The 15,545-nt window shown below is 45.5% G+C and overlaps 1 protein-coding gene across 5 annotated transcripts in view; it reads right to left on the minus strand.

Annotated features, from left to right (window-relative positions):
- Window positions 1–15,545, minus strand: part of Rps6kc1 (ribosomal protein S6 kinase C1) — a 146,279-nt gene that overhangs the window by 18,633 nt on the left and 112,101 nt on the right. For all 5 annotated transcript variants that reach the window (XM_029476266.2, XM_021159114.3, XM_029476274.2 and 2 more), the window contains 3 exons: window positions 15,061–15,193; window positions 4,974–6,545; window positions 4,613–4,702 (listed from right to left, as the gene is read on the minus strand). In XM_029476266.2, coding sequence (XP_029332126.1) covers window positions 4,613–4,702; window positions 4,974–6,545; window positions 15,061–15,193 — 1,795 coding nt within the window. The remainder of the gene's footprint in view (window positions 1–4,612; window positions 4,703–4,973; window positions 6,546–15,060; window positions 15,194–15,545) is intronic.

Consider the following 15,545-nt stretch of genomic DNA (forward strand, 5'->3'; position numbering starts at 1 on the left):
CTCTCCTTGGTGGCAGACAGGCTTCCCTGCCTGACAGGAAAGACTTCTGAAGACTTGACACCCTTTTGCTTCAGCATGGAGTGGAGTGCAAGTGTGAAACTCCGGCTCTTTTCTGGAAACTGGACAGTTTACTCTCCTTGAAGAAAACAGATTGGCTTTGCAGCAAAAACTGGAGGCAAAAGATGAAAGACACTTGCTGATCAGTCCAGAAAAAAAAAAAAAAAAAAAACACACACAAAAATCACCTATGTACCAGGGACCTACTGATCATTTTGCTCAAGGGCAAATTCTACCAAGTCACAAATGCAACCCTTCTCAAATTAGCTTTAAACTCAGCCGTGCCTTCCATTACTTTCTCCAGAAGAGGAAAAGCCTGCCCTAAGAGCACAGTCCCGTTTCCTGATTGTGTCCTCATAATTTCCAAATACACAGCTTTATTGATTTTATTCCTGTTTGCTGAAATCACTCTACAACTCTTAAATGCTCATATTTAAACAAACCTCGCTTCTTTCGTCCTTATTATTCCTGTTGAGAATCTTTTGGTGTATTCTAAAGTGCCTTGCTTCCTCCTCTAAATGATTTTTTTTTTCCATAAATCCCTCATTCACATACTTTGTAGTTTTATAAAAACTCTACAGATGTATGAAGATATACTTTAAGAGTCTTCCAAGTAAAAGCATTCCCTGAACTCAACTCTTCGGTGGGATTCCGCACTTGATGAACTTCAGTTCTGACCAATTCTTGTGTAAGAAGTGTGTTGTATGATTGACATAGGTGATCTTATTTCTATTCAACAATCTACTTACTACTATGAAAAGGAGGCCTGAAAAATCTTAAATAATTTGTCCAAGATCAACACAAGCATCAACGCCATGTCTGGGACAAACCATAAGGCCCTAGCAATTCTCAATGACATGGAAATCTCTAAATTAAGAAGTGTCTGATGGTCTCAACACATATTACTCCACCCCTGGGTTGAATCCTAGCTCTAATATAAAGCACTGAAGTACACTACTGAGTACCACACTCACCGAGAAAGAAACGGAGGGGGAAGGGCGTTTATGGAGAAGGGCAGGAGACACTATTCCCCAAATATATTCATGAGTGATGCGCGACTAGTCGGCCTGGGGACTCTCTGGGGAGCACGGGACGGAGGCATCAGAGGCATCGAGTGTCCTGCTCTACCCTGAATTCTGCAGACTGAACGCTGTTTCACTTTTCACTGTCAGCTGTGAGCTGTTTTCAAGTGTGAAATCGCCTAACAGAGGAAGCAAAGCTGTCATTTGACATCTGGGAGCGTGGAGATGCGGCTGCAGAGAAAAGCGTGTCGGTCCTCTTCAATTCATGCACACACTCACCTATAAAACTCCAGTCTGATAACTATTCAGTGAGAAATACCAATGTAAATTTCAAGTATTTAAAATTAAGGGTTCACAATGGGGTTGAAACTAACAGTGTCAGAGACACAGGAAACAGGCGTGTGAGTGAGGGCATTAGCTTGATAACTAAGATGTATCCGATTCTGCTCGCCTGAGCTTGCCTGTACACTGAATTTTCAATCAGTCTTTGTATGTCACATGGTTAAGAGTATAAGTTTTATTTCTAGCTGCCTTTGATGGTAAAAGATACTGCTATGAAAACATTAACTACAGACCCTGACATTGTATTTTATTTTTCTATAACACTAAAAATGTTGTAGCAAAATTTATTCTATGCTACTAAGTAGAGAAATATTTCAAATCCTTGGGTCAAAAACTTGGTGAAGCTGTGGTTTCTATAGCATTAGAAATAAAATTCAAGTTACCACGAGCAAGTGAGTGGCACCCTGGCTTCTGATCCACTACCTGTCCTAGTGCATCCAGGAGCTGCTGAGGGTGTGCCTGAGAGAGGACAGTGCTGCAGACCTACTCAGTGCTGCATACCCTCTGCCTACCTGGCACACCACGGCCCTGCTTTTCCTCTTTCTCCCCGCCATTCTGTGTGTATGCAGTATGAAAGGAAGCCGTTTGCCATGAGTGACGTTTATTTAATAAAAACCTTGCTAGATAATCCAAAGATACAAAATGAACCCGAAAGGTCCAACTTTGAGAACAGGGCTAAGTCTGCTCTGTAAATTCGTATTCTCAAGATCCTCTTGATAGACCCGCAGCTGTAGCCATTTAAGGGCCGGCTTTTTCACAGACACAGACAGACAGAGCTCCATGGGTTTTGTCTTTGTATTGCTGGATCTCTTTGCTTTAACATAAAAGGCGACTTTTTTTTTCAAGTTCTTAGTTTTTTTGCAGGAACTTGTGAGCCTTCGTAGACATGGCTGGAGGTCTGTGGCTTTAAATCCAAGATCACAAAGTTGGCAGAAGCAATTCTTAAACAACAGAAGGTGATCATTTGCATTTCAAAATTTATCTATCTTGCTTTTCCCCTCAATTAGACCCAAACATGTTGATTCCCAGGTTTCTGTGAGTGTTTTCTGGTCTAAACTTATTTATAGAACAGAATAATAGCCCCCCTGCTAGTCTGGCGTTTGCTCAAGTTTCTGTCCATGTAAATCGAATCTGTTACTGGAAATTTTTCTCAAAATATCAAGGCACATCATCCACAAGATAAAAGGATGCGGTGATAGTATAAAGTACAGGCAGGTGGGTGATGGCTTTTGAACAAACAGATGATAAGGATCACGGGAGGGAGGAGGGCAGGGGCAGGCCGCACTGGATAAACAGAGGGCAGAGCTCCCCTCAGCACCCTCTGGACTTTCCTCTCTAAGCAGGCAGCAGAGCTTTGACTTTAGTGACTATCTCAGCGGACTCAGGTCAGAGTTGGGGGAGGGCCGAATGTGGGAGAGGGAAACTGCTGCCAGGGACTCTCTTTACCTTCTGCTGTGGTCACTGTCCACTGAAAAGCTGGCCCATTGCCACTGCTCTCTGCCACTGACAAGGAAGGCTACCTACTCACAGGAGAGCCTTTTGGTTTTAAGGGATGTGTTGCAGCTTGAGGCTCCAACCCCTCTAGGATTCCGAGGTGCAGGCTCTGCCTCTATAGGTTTGAGGTCCTGTTAACAAGAAGGAGGCATCTACTTTTCTGGGTTTCTCCTTGCCGCTAAAGTTGATCTGCCCAAGGGTTGGAGGAACAACCCCTGTGGCTCATGCACAGAGCAGCTAAGCAGCTGGAAGGTGCAATTCTTTCATACAAACAATCACAACAAAGCCTCTCTTTAGACTACAGTTTGGCTGGATTTTTTTTTTTCCCCAAACACTATGAAGGACAACCTGGAAGGGGACTGACTGCAGAAATCGAAGCATCCATTAATGGTGTACTGCCACCTGCTGGTCAAATGTGAGGAATGGCATTCCTGGAGACTGGACTTGGAAACTGGTGAACATGGAAAACTGTTCAACTTGGAATTAATTGTTAACCTGGAATAGTACACTTGGAAATTGATAAACTCAGTACGTGAAACTGAGAGTTTGTGTGGGATAGTTTTATCCCATCATGTAAAAAGGCTCATATGCTAAAGGAGAACCAGCCTGGATGTGCTCAGATGGCAAATAGCCCCACAGCCACTGTTTAGGAGAGAAGCATGCACCCACGACACTCAGCTCTAATCTATGTGGCACAGTGGGCCCCACTTCAGGACAGAACACACTTTACTCACAGGCTCTCCTCCCAGGTCTCAGGTGGACTCTCAAGCCTCCAAATTCACTGTAATTAACAAATACAGCCATGCTAACTGGAACCTACCGTGATAGTTCTTAACCACATTAGAAAGTGGCACCAGTGAGCACAAGAGCAAACAATCTCACTACAACGCTTCTGTTATTCATTAACTACATAACAGCATTGGTTCACAAGTGCTTGTTTGGGGGAAAGTTGGGGAATTTGCATTGGGTTGAAAACCTGCCTTCCCTCAGCCCAGCAACTCTCACTAAGGTAGGTTTCCCTAAAAACAATAAAGCCTTTTATTCCTAATTATTGTCGTTTCCTGTGGAGCCGAGCTAAGCAAGGTGAGCAGCATAGCAATGAGCCAGCTAAAGCCCACGCACCCAGGGACCCAGTGGAACCGGCCCACTCCCTCGGCCTGAGACCCCTGGCAGCCAGTGGTGGAGGGATGAGTGAACTCTGTGCCTTTCTGAGACTTAGTGCTCAGTAAAACTGAGCAAGCTGTGGGGTAAACAGCACCCCATCTGCACTGACAAGAGGGCAACTCAGACTCAACGGATATGCTTAACTATGGATGCCAACAGAGGCCTGGACAGCCACAGACACACATCTGTGATGTTAAAAACAAAAAGCAGACCCATATCTTAATAAAATTTCAAGTGCGCCCATGTGGAGAGGCTCAGGGGACACAAGGCCTTCCTTAAGACACTTCAAAGAACACAATGAGTTTCCAGAGACATATAAATACTTTTACCAAGAGCAGCGAGTGTGCACGTGTGTGTCTGCACGCCCATACACACATCTTTGACTCCATACAGTTCAATCCCCTACTTTTCTTCGTTAGGGCTGAAGGGGTGAGCAGACCTGACGAGTGTGTGAGCCGCTAGTGAAAGGCACAACTGGCAGAGAGAAGCAAGAGCCACCTTTCAAGTGAAGCATTTGAGGAGAGTGCTCTAACCTGGGGCACAGTACATTCTCGCTACGGCATCGCTGTCACAGGAATCTTCAACCTCACTCCACCTGCTAAAATACGTTAGCTGAATGTGTCCTAAAAACAAAACGACAGGAGAAATCAAAACATTTTTCTCTTCCATTTTCTGCAGAAGCGAACTGTAATTACTCCTTTTGTAGCTAAAAACAGTATCATTAAGAATAATGGCATCATTAAGTACTAGAAGCTATTACTGGGGGTGAATTTGCCGCACTGATAATGAAGCTCTAGACAGGAAATGAAGATACTAATTACAAGATAAAACGCCTACTCAGTTAATTGGAAGCAACAGCGAATAAAAAGAAATGCATTTGTGAAAGTTCCTGACCTCCATCATTCAATAAGATGTTGTTTGGGTTCAGATCTCGGCACACAATCCCCTCTCTGTGCAAGGCGTCAAGGGCTACCACCATTTCCGCTGCCCATCTCTGAATGCAGCCCTCTGGGATGAAGAACCTGGAGCTAGCTGCTAGTCGCTTATCCAGGTCCTCAAAGATCTGATGGATTTCCGTGTCTGCTTCCCCGGCTCCCACACCTTGCTCCTGGGCCTCCGAGTCTCTCTGGAACAGAGAATTCGCTTCTTCTTTAGTCGGTTCTGTGAACAGCAACACCTCCTCCGACGTGGCAGTGTCGGTGTGTGCACTGTGTTCTTTATTAGCACCTGAGCAGGGACTAGAAATGTGGAACAGGCTTTCTTGCAAGGCCTGTGCAGTGACCACTACCTCTACCTGCCCCACCCTGTCAGACTCGGAACGCAAGCTGGAAAACAGAAACTGGTCTGGGGAGCTCCTGTGATCAACGGCAGCCGCGAATAGCACCCCAGGATCTGCCTGAGCATCGTGCTCTGGGGTCACACCACCAGGACGGAATTCAGTGGGATCGCTCAGTTCCTCTGGGCCTTCTTGTCCCAGACTATGGCACTGTTCAGAACTCAGCCTGAGGCACAACACATCCGGGGCTTCCAGAAGTTTACTTTCCAGCCTGCCTGCACTGGCCTGTGAAAACTTAGGGTCCATTGCTGAAGCCTCTTTGGTTGGCTGCAGTTCCCCAGGTAAATTCACAAGAAGATCAGGCCTTCCCTCCTCAGCCCCACTGATATCCTCAGCAGCAGCCTCTTTAAATGAGATAACTGGGACAGAATCATCTGAGCCCCGGCTCACGGAGTCCTGAGCTTCACTCTCTCTCTTGCTCTGGCCAGGATCAAGACTCTGAGAAGGGCTGTCTCCATCTTCAAGGGTAAAGAGGGCTTTCAAAGGCTCTGGTTTCAGACTGTGTAATTTCTCACCAAAATCCAGTCCTAGGAGCTCACTTGTGCTGTCTTTACTGTCTATTCTGAAGAATTCCATAGGGCTGTTTTTCGACCTACTGAGGGATTCCGATGTTGGAGGAGAAGAAACTGCCCCTAGATCCTCACCTCCAGGGAAGAACCTGAGGTGGGTGCTAGGGCTCACACTGTCAGCAGCGAGGGATGCTGAGGAACTCCTAACAGCCTGGGTGTCAGCCTTGTCCCCTTCAGGCTGCATAACAGACTCCTCGCTCAGAGATGCCAGGTCCATCTTTTCTTGCCCATACTCGTTGCACAGTGTCAGGTAGCCCGCTGTGCACTCGTCCTCTGAACTGGAGCCCGAATCCACCCACTTGGGAGAGCTGGGCTGGCCATCGTCTTCCTGGTTGCTGTCGTCTTGAGAACTCGGGGTGAGACTGATCTTCAGAGGCAGAGCCTTCAGCATGCTCCCCGTGTCGCTCCCTCTGGATTCGAAGCTGCTGCCGCCCTGAGGACTGGCACTTGGCTGCTGCAGGCACACTCGAGGAGGCATGGACGGTCTCCCTTCCTTAATGTCCAAGCTTTCCTGAGAGCTTCTGTTCAGAAATTTACTGATATACGACCAGAGTTTTCCACCTGTGAACAACAGTGACAAAAAATTAAGATGTCTCCCTCGGTAGTTACCTGAGCCACTGAAGAAAATGAAGCACTATGATAATTAGCCAAAAAATAAGTCAATAAAAGTCATTAATACCAAAGACCCAGTATGTTGTACATGCAACAAAGTGTGATGGTCTTCTGTGGACTTCAGTAATTGTCCAATGCAGTGTCAATTATTTTAAAATTATGACCCATTTCTTCCTGTTAAGGGTAATTACTTGTAATCCCCACACAGCTAGATCTTTAAGTAAAACATTGTTTAGTCTTCTGCTTAAGTCATAACTAGTCCAGCAGAGATACGGTACTGCTTAACGCTGTACACTATAGTAGGAAGTATACAGCACCAGTCCACTTTGAAAATGCCCAGCGCAGACCTGGGGCCCAGTGGGCGACCTGGAAGCTGGTGCTTTCAACAGTGACATGGTAACTTTTTCTCCCATCTTCTGCCTCTGGAACATGGCACATACTTAGTATGAACAAATATGACTACTGGGAAGATTAACTGAGCAGCTATTAACAAGATGAGTCACCAAGGAAAGAACAGCCCATGTTCTGACACACCTCTAGACCCAGAACCTACCTATGCCATCAAATGAACATGAAATATCCCAGCACAGTGTCCACAATGCTGGCCACAACAGTGCTTCCATTTACTGTAGATTAGAGAGATATTCTAACTAGAATCTACATGTTGTTTAAAAAAAATCACAGAAACCATATGGGTTAGAAATTTAATTATTAAAAACCATATCAAATGCATTCTCCATGACAATAGAGACTGTTCCCAAAATTGGGAAATGAAAGATGTGTTAAGGGCAAGTGAGATGGCGCGAGATGGCGTGACAGGTAAAGACGCTTACTGCTAAGTCTGATGACTTAAGTTCAATTCCAGAGACCCACATAAGCAGGAGAGAATCAACTTCTGCAGACTGTGCTCTGACCTCTGGGCACACACTGTGATGTGCATGTACACACACACACACACACACACACACACACACACACAAGTCTCCCTACTTAGATGAGGAGGGTGAGTTTTCAGATCAGTTTTCATTTGCCACTGGGTGTCATATACCAAGGGAGCTAGACTGAAATACGTAACCGTTAGCAGACAGCCACAGGTATAAAGCAGCTACCAAACGCACCAAGAAACACCTGCTTCACGGCTCACTCCAAGAATGTCAGTAATCGGCTTACCCTGCCCTCAGCACGGGGAGCAGTAGGCTCAGTGTCAGAGCCTTGCACCTCTCCCTCTCCCTCTCCCTCGGCCCTTCATGTCTCCTTTTGTCCTCTTTAGAGTATACGTTCAGGGCTTCAGACTTCCCCCACAAATGTACTAACATTTAAGGATCCACCACTGGCTTAGCTGAGATTGCCACAATCTTTTGACAACAGTAACCACTGTGTGAAGCTGTGAAGGTGAAGCCTGGATTTCACTGGAGATCCCAAAATGTTGGAAATGCCAGAGCTGTGGGGTATAGGCCAAGGAGAGCGCTAGGATCAGAACCAGCCCAAGACAGAGAAGTATGCTGTAGTTAACAAAGCTGAAAGACTGTTCTGAAGAGCCCTGTGACTTCAGACAAGGAGATGCAGAGTGTGGAGTTTGCCCAGTTGGTTTTCAGTCTTGCTTTGGTCCAGTGTTTCCTCACAGTGTTCCCATCCCTCCATCTTGGAATGGTAATGTACAATCATTCCGTTGTATGTGAGAAGATTGTGATCTGGGGGTTTTTGGGGTTTTTTGTTGTTGCTGGTTTTTGTTTTTGTTTTTTTATTCATTTTGATTTTACAGGGAGCTACAGTTAAGAGATTGTCCTAAGACCCAAAAGAGACTTTGGACTAACGATGTTGAGATTTTGATAGTCTGTGGGGACTTTTGAAGTAGGACTGGATGCATTTTTACATTATGATATAGCTGACGATGTTGAGATTTTGATAGTTTGTGGGGACTTTTGCAGTAGGACTGGATGCATTTTTACATTATGATATGGCTGACGATGTTGAGATTTTGATAGTTTGTGGGGACTTTTGAAGTAGGACTGGATGCATTCTTACATTATGATATGGCTGACGATGTTGAGATTTTGATAGTCTGTGGGGACTTTTGAAGTAGGACTGGATGCATTCTTACATTATGATATGGCTGACGATGTTGAGATTTTGATAGTCTGTGGGGACTTTTGAAGTAGGACTGGATGCATTCTTACATTATGATATGGCTAACGATGTTGAGATTTTGATAGTCTGTGGGGACTTTTGAAGTAGGACTGGATGCATTCTTACATTATGATATGGCTAACGATGTTGAGATTTTGATAGTCTGTGGGGACTTTTGAAGTAGGACTGGATGCATTCTTACATTATGATATGGCTAACGATGTTGAGATTTTGATAGTCTGTGGGGACTTTTGAAGTAGGACTGGATGCATTCTTACATTATGATATGGCTGACGATGTTGAGATTTTGATAGTCTGTGGGGACTTTTGAAGTAGGACTGGATGCATTCTTACATTATGATATGGCTGACGATGTTGAGATTTGGATAGTCTGTGGGGACTTTTGAAGTAGGACTGGATGCATTCTTACATTATGATATGGCTGACGATGTTGAGATTTGGATAGTCTGTGGGGACTTTTGAAGTAGGACTGGATGCATTCTTACATTATGATATGGCTGACGATGTTGAGATTTTGATAGTCTGTGGGGACTTTTGAAGTAGGACTGGATGCATTCTTACATTATGATATGGCTGACGATGTTGAGATTTTGATAGTCTGTGGGGACTTTTGAAGTAGGACTGGATGCATTCTTACATTATGATATGGCTGCAGGCCTGCGGGGCCGGGGAGTAGCATGTGGTGATTTAAATAAGAATGTCCTCCCTATAGGGTCAGATATTTGAATGCTTAGTCATAAGGTAGTGGAACTGTTTGAGAAGGATCAGGAGGTGTGGCCATGTTGGAAAAAGTGCATCATTTAGGATGGACTTTAAGGTTTCATAAGCCCACACTAGGGAGAGAGAGAGAGAGAGAGAGAGAGAGAGAGAGAGAGAGAGAGAGAGAGAGAGAGACTGTCTCTCCATCTTTCTTCCTCTCTCCCTCCCCCCTCCCTGCCTGACACTGTGATCAGGATGTAACTCAGCTATTGCTCCAACTTTAACTCACAATTAGCATCATATACATAACATTTCCATGAGAAAATGAATTTAAATGATTGTGTAGCACAGCCGGCCACACAGTAGGTGTTACAGGCGAACACTCCTTTGTTAGCAGAACCTCCATCCTCCTGCCTCTAGCTGCTGGGCGGGTCCTGGGATCCCCAGCATGCACTGGCAGCTGGCTAGGGAACATGAATGATTCTAGGCTCCTGTGCAAGCTGCTAAATTGCTCTCCAGAATCCCCTCCACACACAACAGGCAATGCAGCCCCTTCAGCAAGCTACCTGTACCAGACATTAGTAATTGGCCATTTTATTAATCATGGTGGCATCCAGTTGAATTCCCACTGTTTTCACCATAACAATTTTCAATATGACTGTTGGTGTTTTCTTTATGGAACCTTCTGGGCTCACATAACCCCCTAACATGAATTACAGGAGCCGGGCTTCTCAGAGGGAAAGAGGCTGCCTGAGGTCCTCCAGCTTCACTCCTGAGGCCAGTTCTGCCTTAGCATTCAGTGTGGATCAGGGCCAGGGGCCGAGTATGTCCTCACCTCCGCTGATAAACCGTGAGTCCCCAAACCAGAGCACAATATTCCTCCAACACTGCAAATTCCTCCAAAGTGTTTTGCTTTCTTCAGAAGCAAAATCAACCCCGACAAACAGACTTACACAAACATTGACAGCATTATGACGACATTAGCCTAAACAACTGTTGTTCATTAAATCTCAAGCAGAAATAGAAAATACTTAAAATATTGATCATGCTAACATATCAAGCACATAACTGGTATTATATAACTGGTATTATATTATATCAAGCATATAACTGGTATTTTCTAGGCCCCTTTGAAGCTCAGGAAATTCCAGTTTTTATGCCATCTTAAGCTATAAAATAGTAATTCATAACATTTAACTAAACCTCTCTGTCTTTTATTTTAATTTATTGGTTTTCTACAAGATTATATAATAAATGAGTGGATTTGCTTGAGCAAACTTAGAAATTGGATTTAACACAGATTATTATAGCAAAGTAAAAAATCACCTTTGACCTAGAAATTCCCACTTAAAGATATCTGCCCTACAAATAATTCTTCAAAACAAAATAAAAAAATACACAAAGATACATACATGCAAGTAATAGGAACAGTTCATATACGCAGTAATAGCGGAAGAGATGCATCATGGGAAATGAGCAGTACCACTCCACAGGTCCTCAAGTCAAAGGCAGAACAGCATCTGCAGACATGCAGTGCTTAAGGTGCCTGCCACCCTTAGAAACACGCAGTTCTCAGCACATGCCTGCCGCTATGTGCTATACACATGTAGCTGTCTCATCCTCCTTCAGTCCTACTGAGTGCACAGTCACCGAGTCTTTATTTGGTGTACTGGGGCACAGAAAGGCTAAGGAACAGCCCAAGGCCACAGATCTAGCAATGGTGAGACAGCTCACACTGCCTCATCCTCAATCTATTCTCCAGGCTGGCTTTGAACTCGCTATAATCTTTCTGCCTTAACTTTCTAAGTACTACACCCAGAGAACATTTTCTTCCAAAAAGAAGGAAAGGAATAGGAGGAGAGGGGAGGGAAGGGGAGGGGAGGGGAAGGTCTCATTAGGTAAGCTACCTAGCCCTGGCTGGCCTGGTACTCACTATGTCAACCAGGCTGGCCTTAAACTCACAGGTATCTGCCTGACTCTGCTTCTTGAGACCCGGGACTCAATGTGACCTTTTATAACACAGCTCTAACTAAGCTCAGAAGGTGTCTAATGTGCACTGCTACGATGGCATGCAGGTCAGAGGCAGCATATTAGATCCGTTTGCATTAAAACACAGGAACAGAAGTAATAGGCAGGGTGGCACAGACCTGTTATCTCTGCACTATGGAGGCTGAGGCAGGGGGATTACAGGTTCAAAGACAGCCTGGTCACAGAAGGATATCATCTCCACAAGAAAAAAAAAAAAAAAAAAAAGAAGCCTCAGTTTTTACAGCCAGAATGAAACACTGGCTGGAATAGGAATGGTCACATCACTCCACAGAGCTGGAGTTGGTGTGCTAATAGTCTTAAAACCCAACTACTGGAAGAGACTGGCAGGAAGCTCTCCATGCCCCGCTCTGCCCCGCTTTGCCCTCCCACCCCCATCTGCCTCACTCTGCTCTCACAGCTGAGGGCTTCTAACCTCATCATTCCCTGTTCCCTGACTGAGAACTGAGAACATGCCACACAGTGAACATTCCACTCATGGCCAGGCTGAAGAACATTCTATAGCCTCTAGTCTCTTAACATCAATACTCACGGCCTTGACTGAAGACTATTTCCCATTTGCTCCCTCAAATAGAGCTAAGGAAATGGTTAAAAGAGCAATGACTATCTGATACCTGTCTTCTAAGCTTCGTTTGTGGACACAGGACTGTACGCATGCTAACTCGGACTGTGCCACTAAAGCTATGTCTGCTGCCTACTTCCATCTGGGCAGTAACAAACATCTCTGAGCTGGGGAAATGGCCCATTCACAAAAGTGCTTGCCGGGCAATCACCAGGCCCCATGAGAAAACTGGGTGTGGTGGATCCTTAGAACCCCAGAGCTCAGAGGATCCCTGGACCTTGCCAGCTCGCCAGACCAGCCTCCTTGGCAGACCCCAAGCCAAGTAAAAAACCATGCCTCAACACAACAGGAAGAGCATCTAAGGAACAACATGTACAGCCGACATCTGACCTCCACAAGCATGCACATGCACGTGCACACACATGAACTCTACATTCATGCATACTATCTCTAATTCATGTGTCCAAAACTGAAGCCATTTTTTTCCAACTCTATTTTTCGCACAACTTGCTAAATGGAAGCCCCATTTTTAACATTTCTAGCCAAACACCCTGGAGTATGGCAAGGCAAATTCCTGTCAGTCAGTTCTACTTTCAAAATGTGTTCAGGCTCAAACAACAAAAATTGAGTGTAGGCACAGACATTCAGATGCTAACAAACACCCTACCTACCAGCAGCACCGACACTGAGGTCTGGAGACCTAAGTGTGCCACCCTCCCACAGGCTATGAGTGTGGCTCCCTCTGTGGTGCTGCTAGGGAATGGAGACTTTGAGAGTGCTGCCAGCAAATGGCTACTGGAACTCTGGGTCTCACCCTTGAGGAAGGCATTCATGTTCTCAACTGCAGCACCACCTCCATACAACAAGGAGGGACCCTTCTGACTCTGTTAGAAATCAGATCTCATGTGACCCAGGCTGCCATCAGAAGTGGCCCTCTCCCACTCTGGGATGAGTGCCTCATATCACCATACCTGGCCAGTGAGTGAGCTTGTGAGGTATGAATCAGCTCTTACCCTGCCACGATGCTGCATGCTTCTCCACAACAAAAATGACTGTCCTCACGGCCACACCACAGCCACCATCTCCTTTCTCGGTCATCAAATACCGTGTTGTCACACTGCCCTGTCCTTGGACCTTACATGCAAATGGTAGGGTTTTGTGACTCAACTCTTCCTAAATGTCACCATTTCAGAGAGGGCTCCTGGAGCACATGACGTGAGGCAGTCCCCTCGCTGTCACTCGGGAGGGAGGTCACCCGTGTCAGCCAGGCATCAGAGCAAAGGCCCCACACGTGTGCAGTACTTGATTGCTTTTTGCTTTTCCTTGTCCAGCTCCACAGCAGCAGTGAGTGTGGAAGTGTGGAAGGGGGCAGTAAGTGTGGAGGTGTGGAAGGGGGCAGGTTCTTGTCCTGCTTTGTTCACGGGAAACCCAGCTCAGTGTGTGGCACACACTCAATCAACTGCTAAGAGCAAATGAGCCGAGGCTCCTCCTTGCCATAACTTTCTTAACATCACAAAGACTTCTAGAAAATTTAGCCACAGACATTTGGAAGGAGAGACATTCACGAGTCCATGACAGTCTGTGATTGTGTTTCCATCTGTCCGGGCCCTCGGAGCACTGTGACACGGCACACCACATTAAACCAGCACCAGCTACAGTCTCAGTCCTGAGAGGCAGAAGGGAAGATGGCAGAGGAAAGACAAGTGTGACGTGGAGGGCCGAGAAGAGGAAGAAGGCAAGCTACACACAGCGGAGGTAAGCGAGGGTTGAAGCTCTGCCACAGATAATCTCCAACATGAATAATCCACACCGGGTAATAGAATATTGACCATAATTACATTCATCCTACTGACCTTGTTCTAAATTATTATGGATTATTACTACGCAAGTTATTTTGTTCCACACCAGAGGTGGCTGTATTTCGCTATCAGATGACATGACCTCTAATTCAATAATGTCTGTAATGCACTGGTATCCTCAGATAAAAGCTGTCTATAATGTCTGAACAAAGGTGAATTAGTTATCCAATTCACACACGCAATTAACTCTCTTACTACCTGTGAGCCGTGGAGCCCCTCTGAATCCCCTATTAAACACTGCATGTGGGGTCTTCCCTCCACCTCGTTATCTTGTGCAGGCTCCACCATAACAACATTAGTACCTTACTGCCCCCACCAAAAACCTTGCATTAGTTATCATAAGAGACATCATTCCAAAAGGCAGTGTCTCTTTTTCCTGAGAAAAAGGTATTAAATTCAAATGTTATGTCTATTATAAAAATAGAGTATTTTCATAGAGTATTTCATTTTCAATATACAGTAAGGAAGGACGCTTTCTACAGGTAAGAGTAGAAAATAATTTATATTTTCTTCATTATTTTAAGAATACCTGTTTTAACACCAAAAGGCAATACATGTTATGTGAATTTATTTTCAGATTCGGTAGTCACCTAAATAAAAGGATATGTATTTAAATTCAGGTGCTATCAGGCAACACGACTCATCGAATGAGTGCCTTCTGCCACCTGTGCTCCAATGCAGCTGAAGGCGGAGCCCAGGCCTCGGCTTTGTACCCACGCTGATGCCAGTGAGATGCTGTGTTCATGAGACTCAGATCAGAAACGAGGCAATGTCAAATGTTAAGCAAACACCCTTGCATTCCCTCTGAAGGAAGCAATTAATTAATTCTGCAGGGGATGCTTTTTTTAGTCATCTAACGTAAGTGTAGCTTTTTAGTGCAGACAAGGGAACAGAATTAAATCTCTAAATAAAGCCTCGCTCTCTCGGCGCGCACTGAAGCTCTCATTCTGTCAGTAAATCTCCTAGCAAACTGCACGCATGAGGATTGTCTCACAGGTCAGTGAGTGATGCTGGCCCATCACCTGGGTTGTCCTGTTCCCTCAAAACTCAGAGCAAGGAGGCTGAGCAGGAGTCAGGAGACAGAGTCCATGCTCATGAAATGACAGGCAAAGCAACTCGGCACAGGCGACACTCCTCAGGGCCAACCCACCTTCGGCGCGCTGCAGCACGAGGAACACGGATTCCTCCGAGACGATGTACGTGTGCAGACGCACCATGTTGGGCACGCAGCGGGGGATGATGGTCTGTCTGCTCCTGCTGCACTCGCTGCTTCTCCTCAGACCCTGACAGAGAACAAAAAGGTCAGCTGTACCCGTGGTTGCCTTTGGAGCCTGCTGTGCTCAGTGTTTATCAACCAAACTAATCTATCCGAGTTACTCGGGGCTCGAGAAACCACTCATCTGCTGCTCTGTGCCCCTCGGTCCCCAGAGGCTCCGCTGATGGCATCTGGCGTGAATCCAGACAACAGAAGATGCCACAAAGCTGCCATTAAAATCAATTACGTGGGTCAGTGTTTTTATTAGCGATGCTCTCAAACTAAGTCATCAGGATGACACACGGTTATTTCTCTGTGACCTCTAAGTTTGATTTTCCTTGTGTATGTCTTTAAGGCAGCAGCCAGTTCGAGTCACATTC

This window comes from Mus caroli, unplaced genomic scaffold (assembly GCF_978045245.1).
Source record: "Mus caroli unplaced genomic scaffold, Mus_caroli_1 scaffold_1, whole genome shotgun sequence".
Lineage (NCBI taxonomy): Eukaryota > Metazoa > Chordata > Mammalia > Rodentia > Muridae > Mus > Mus caroli.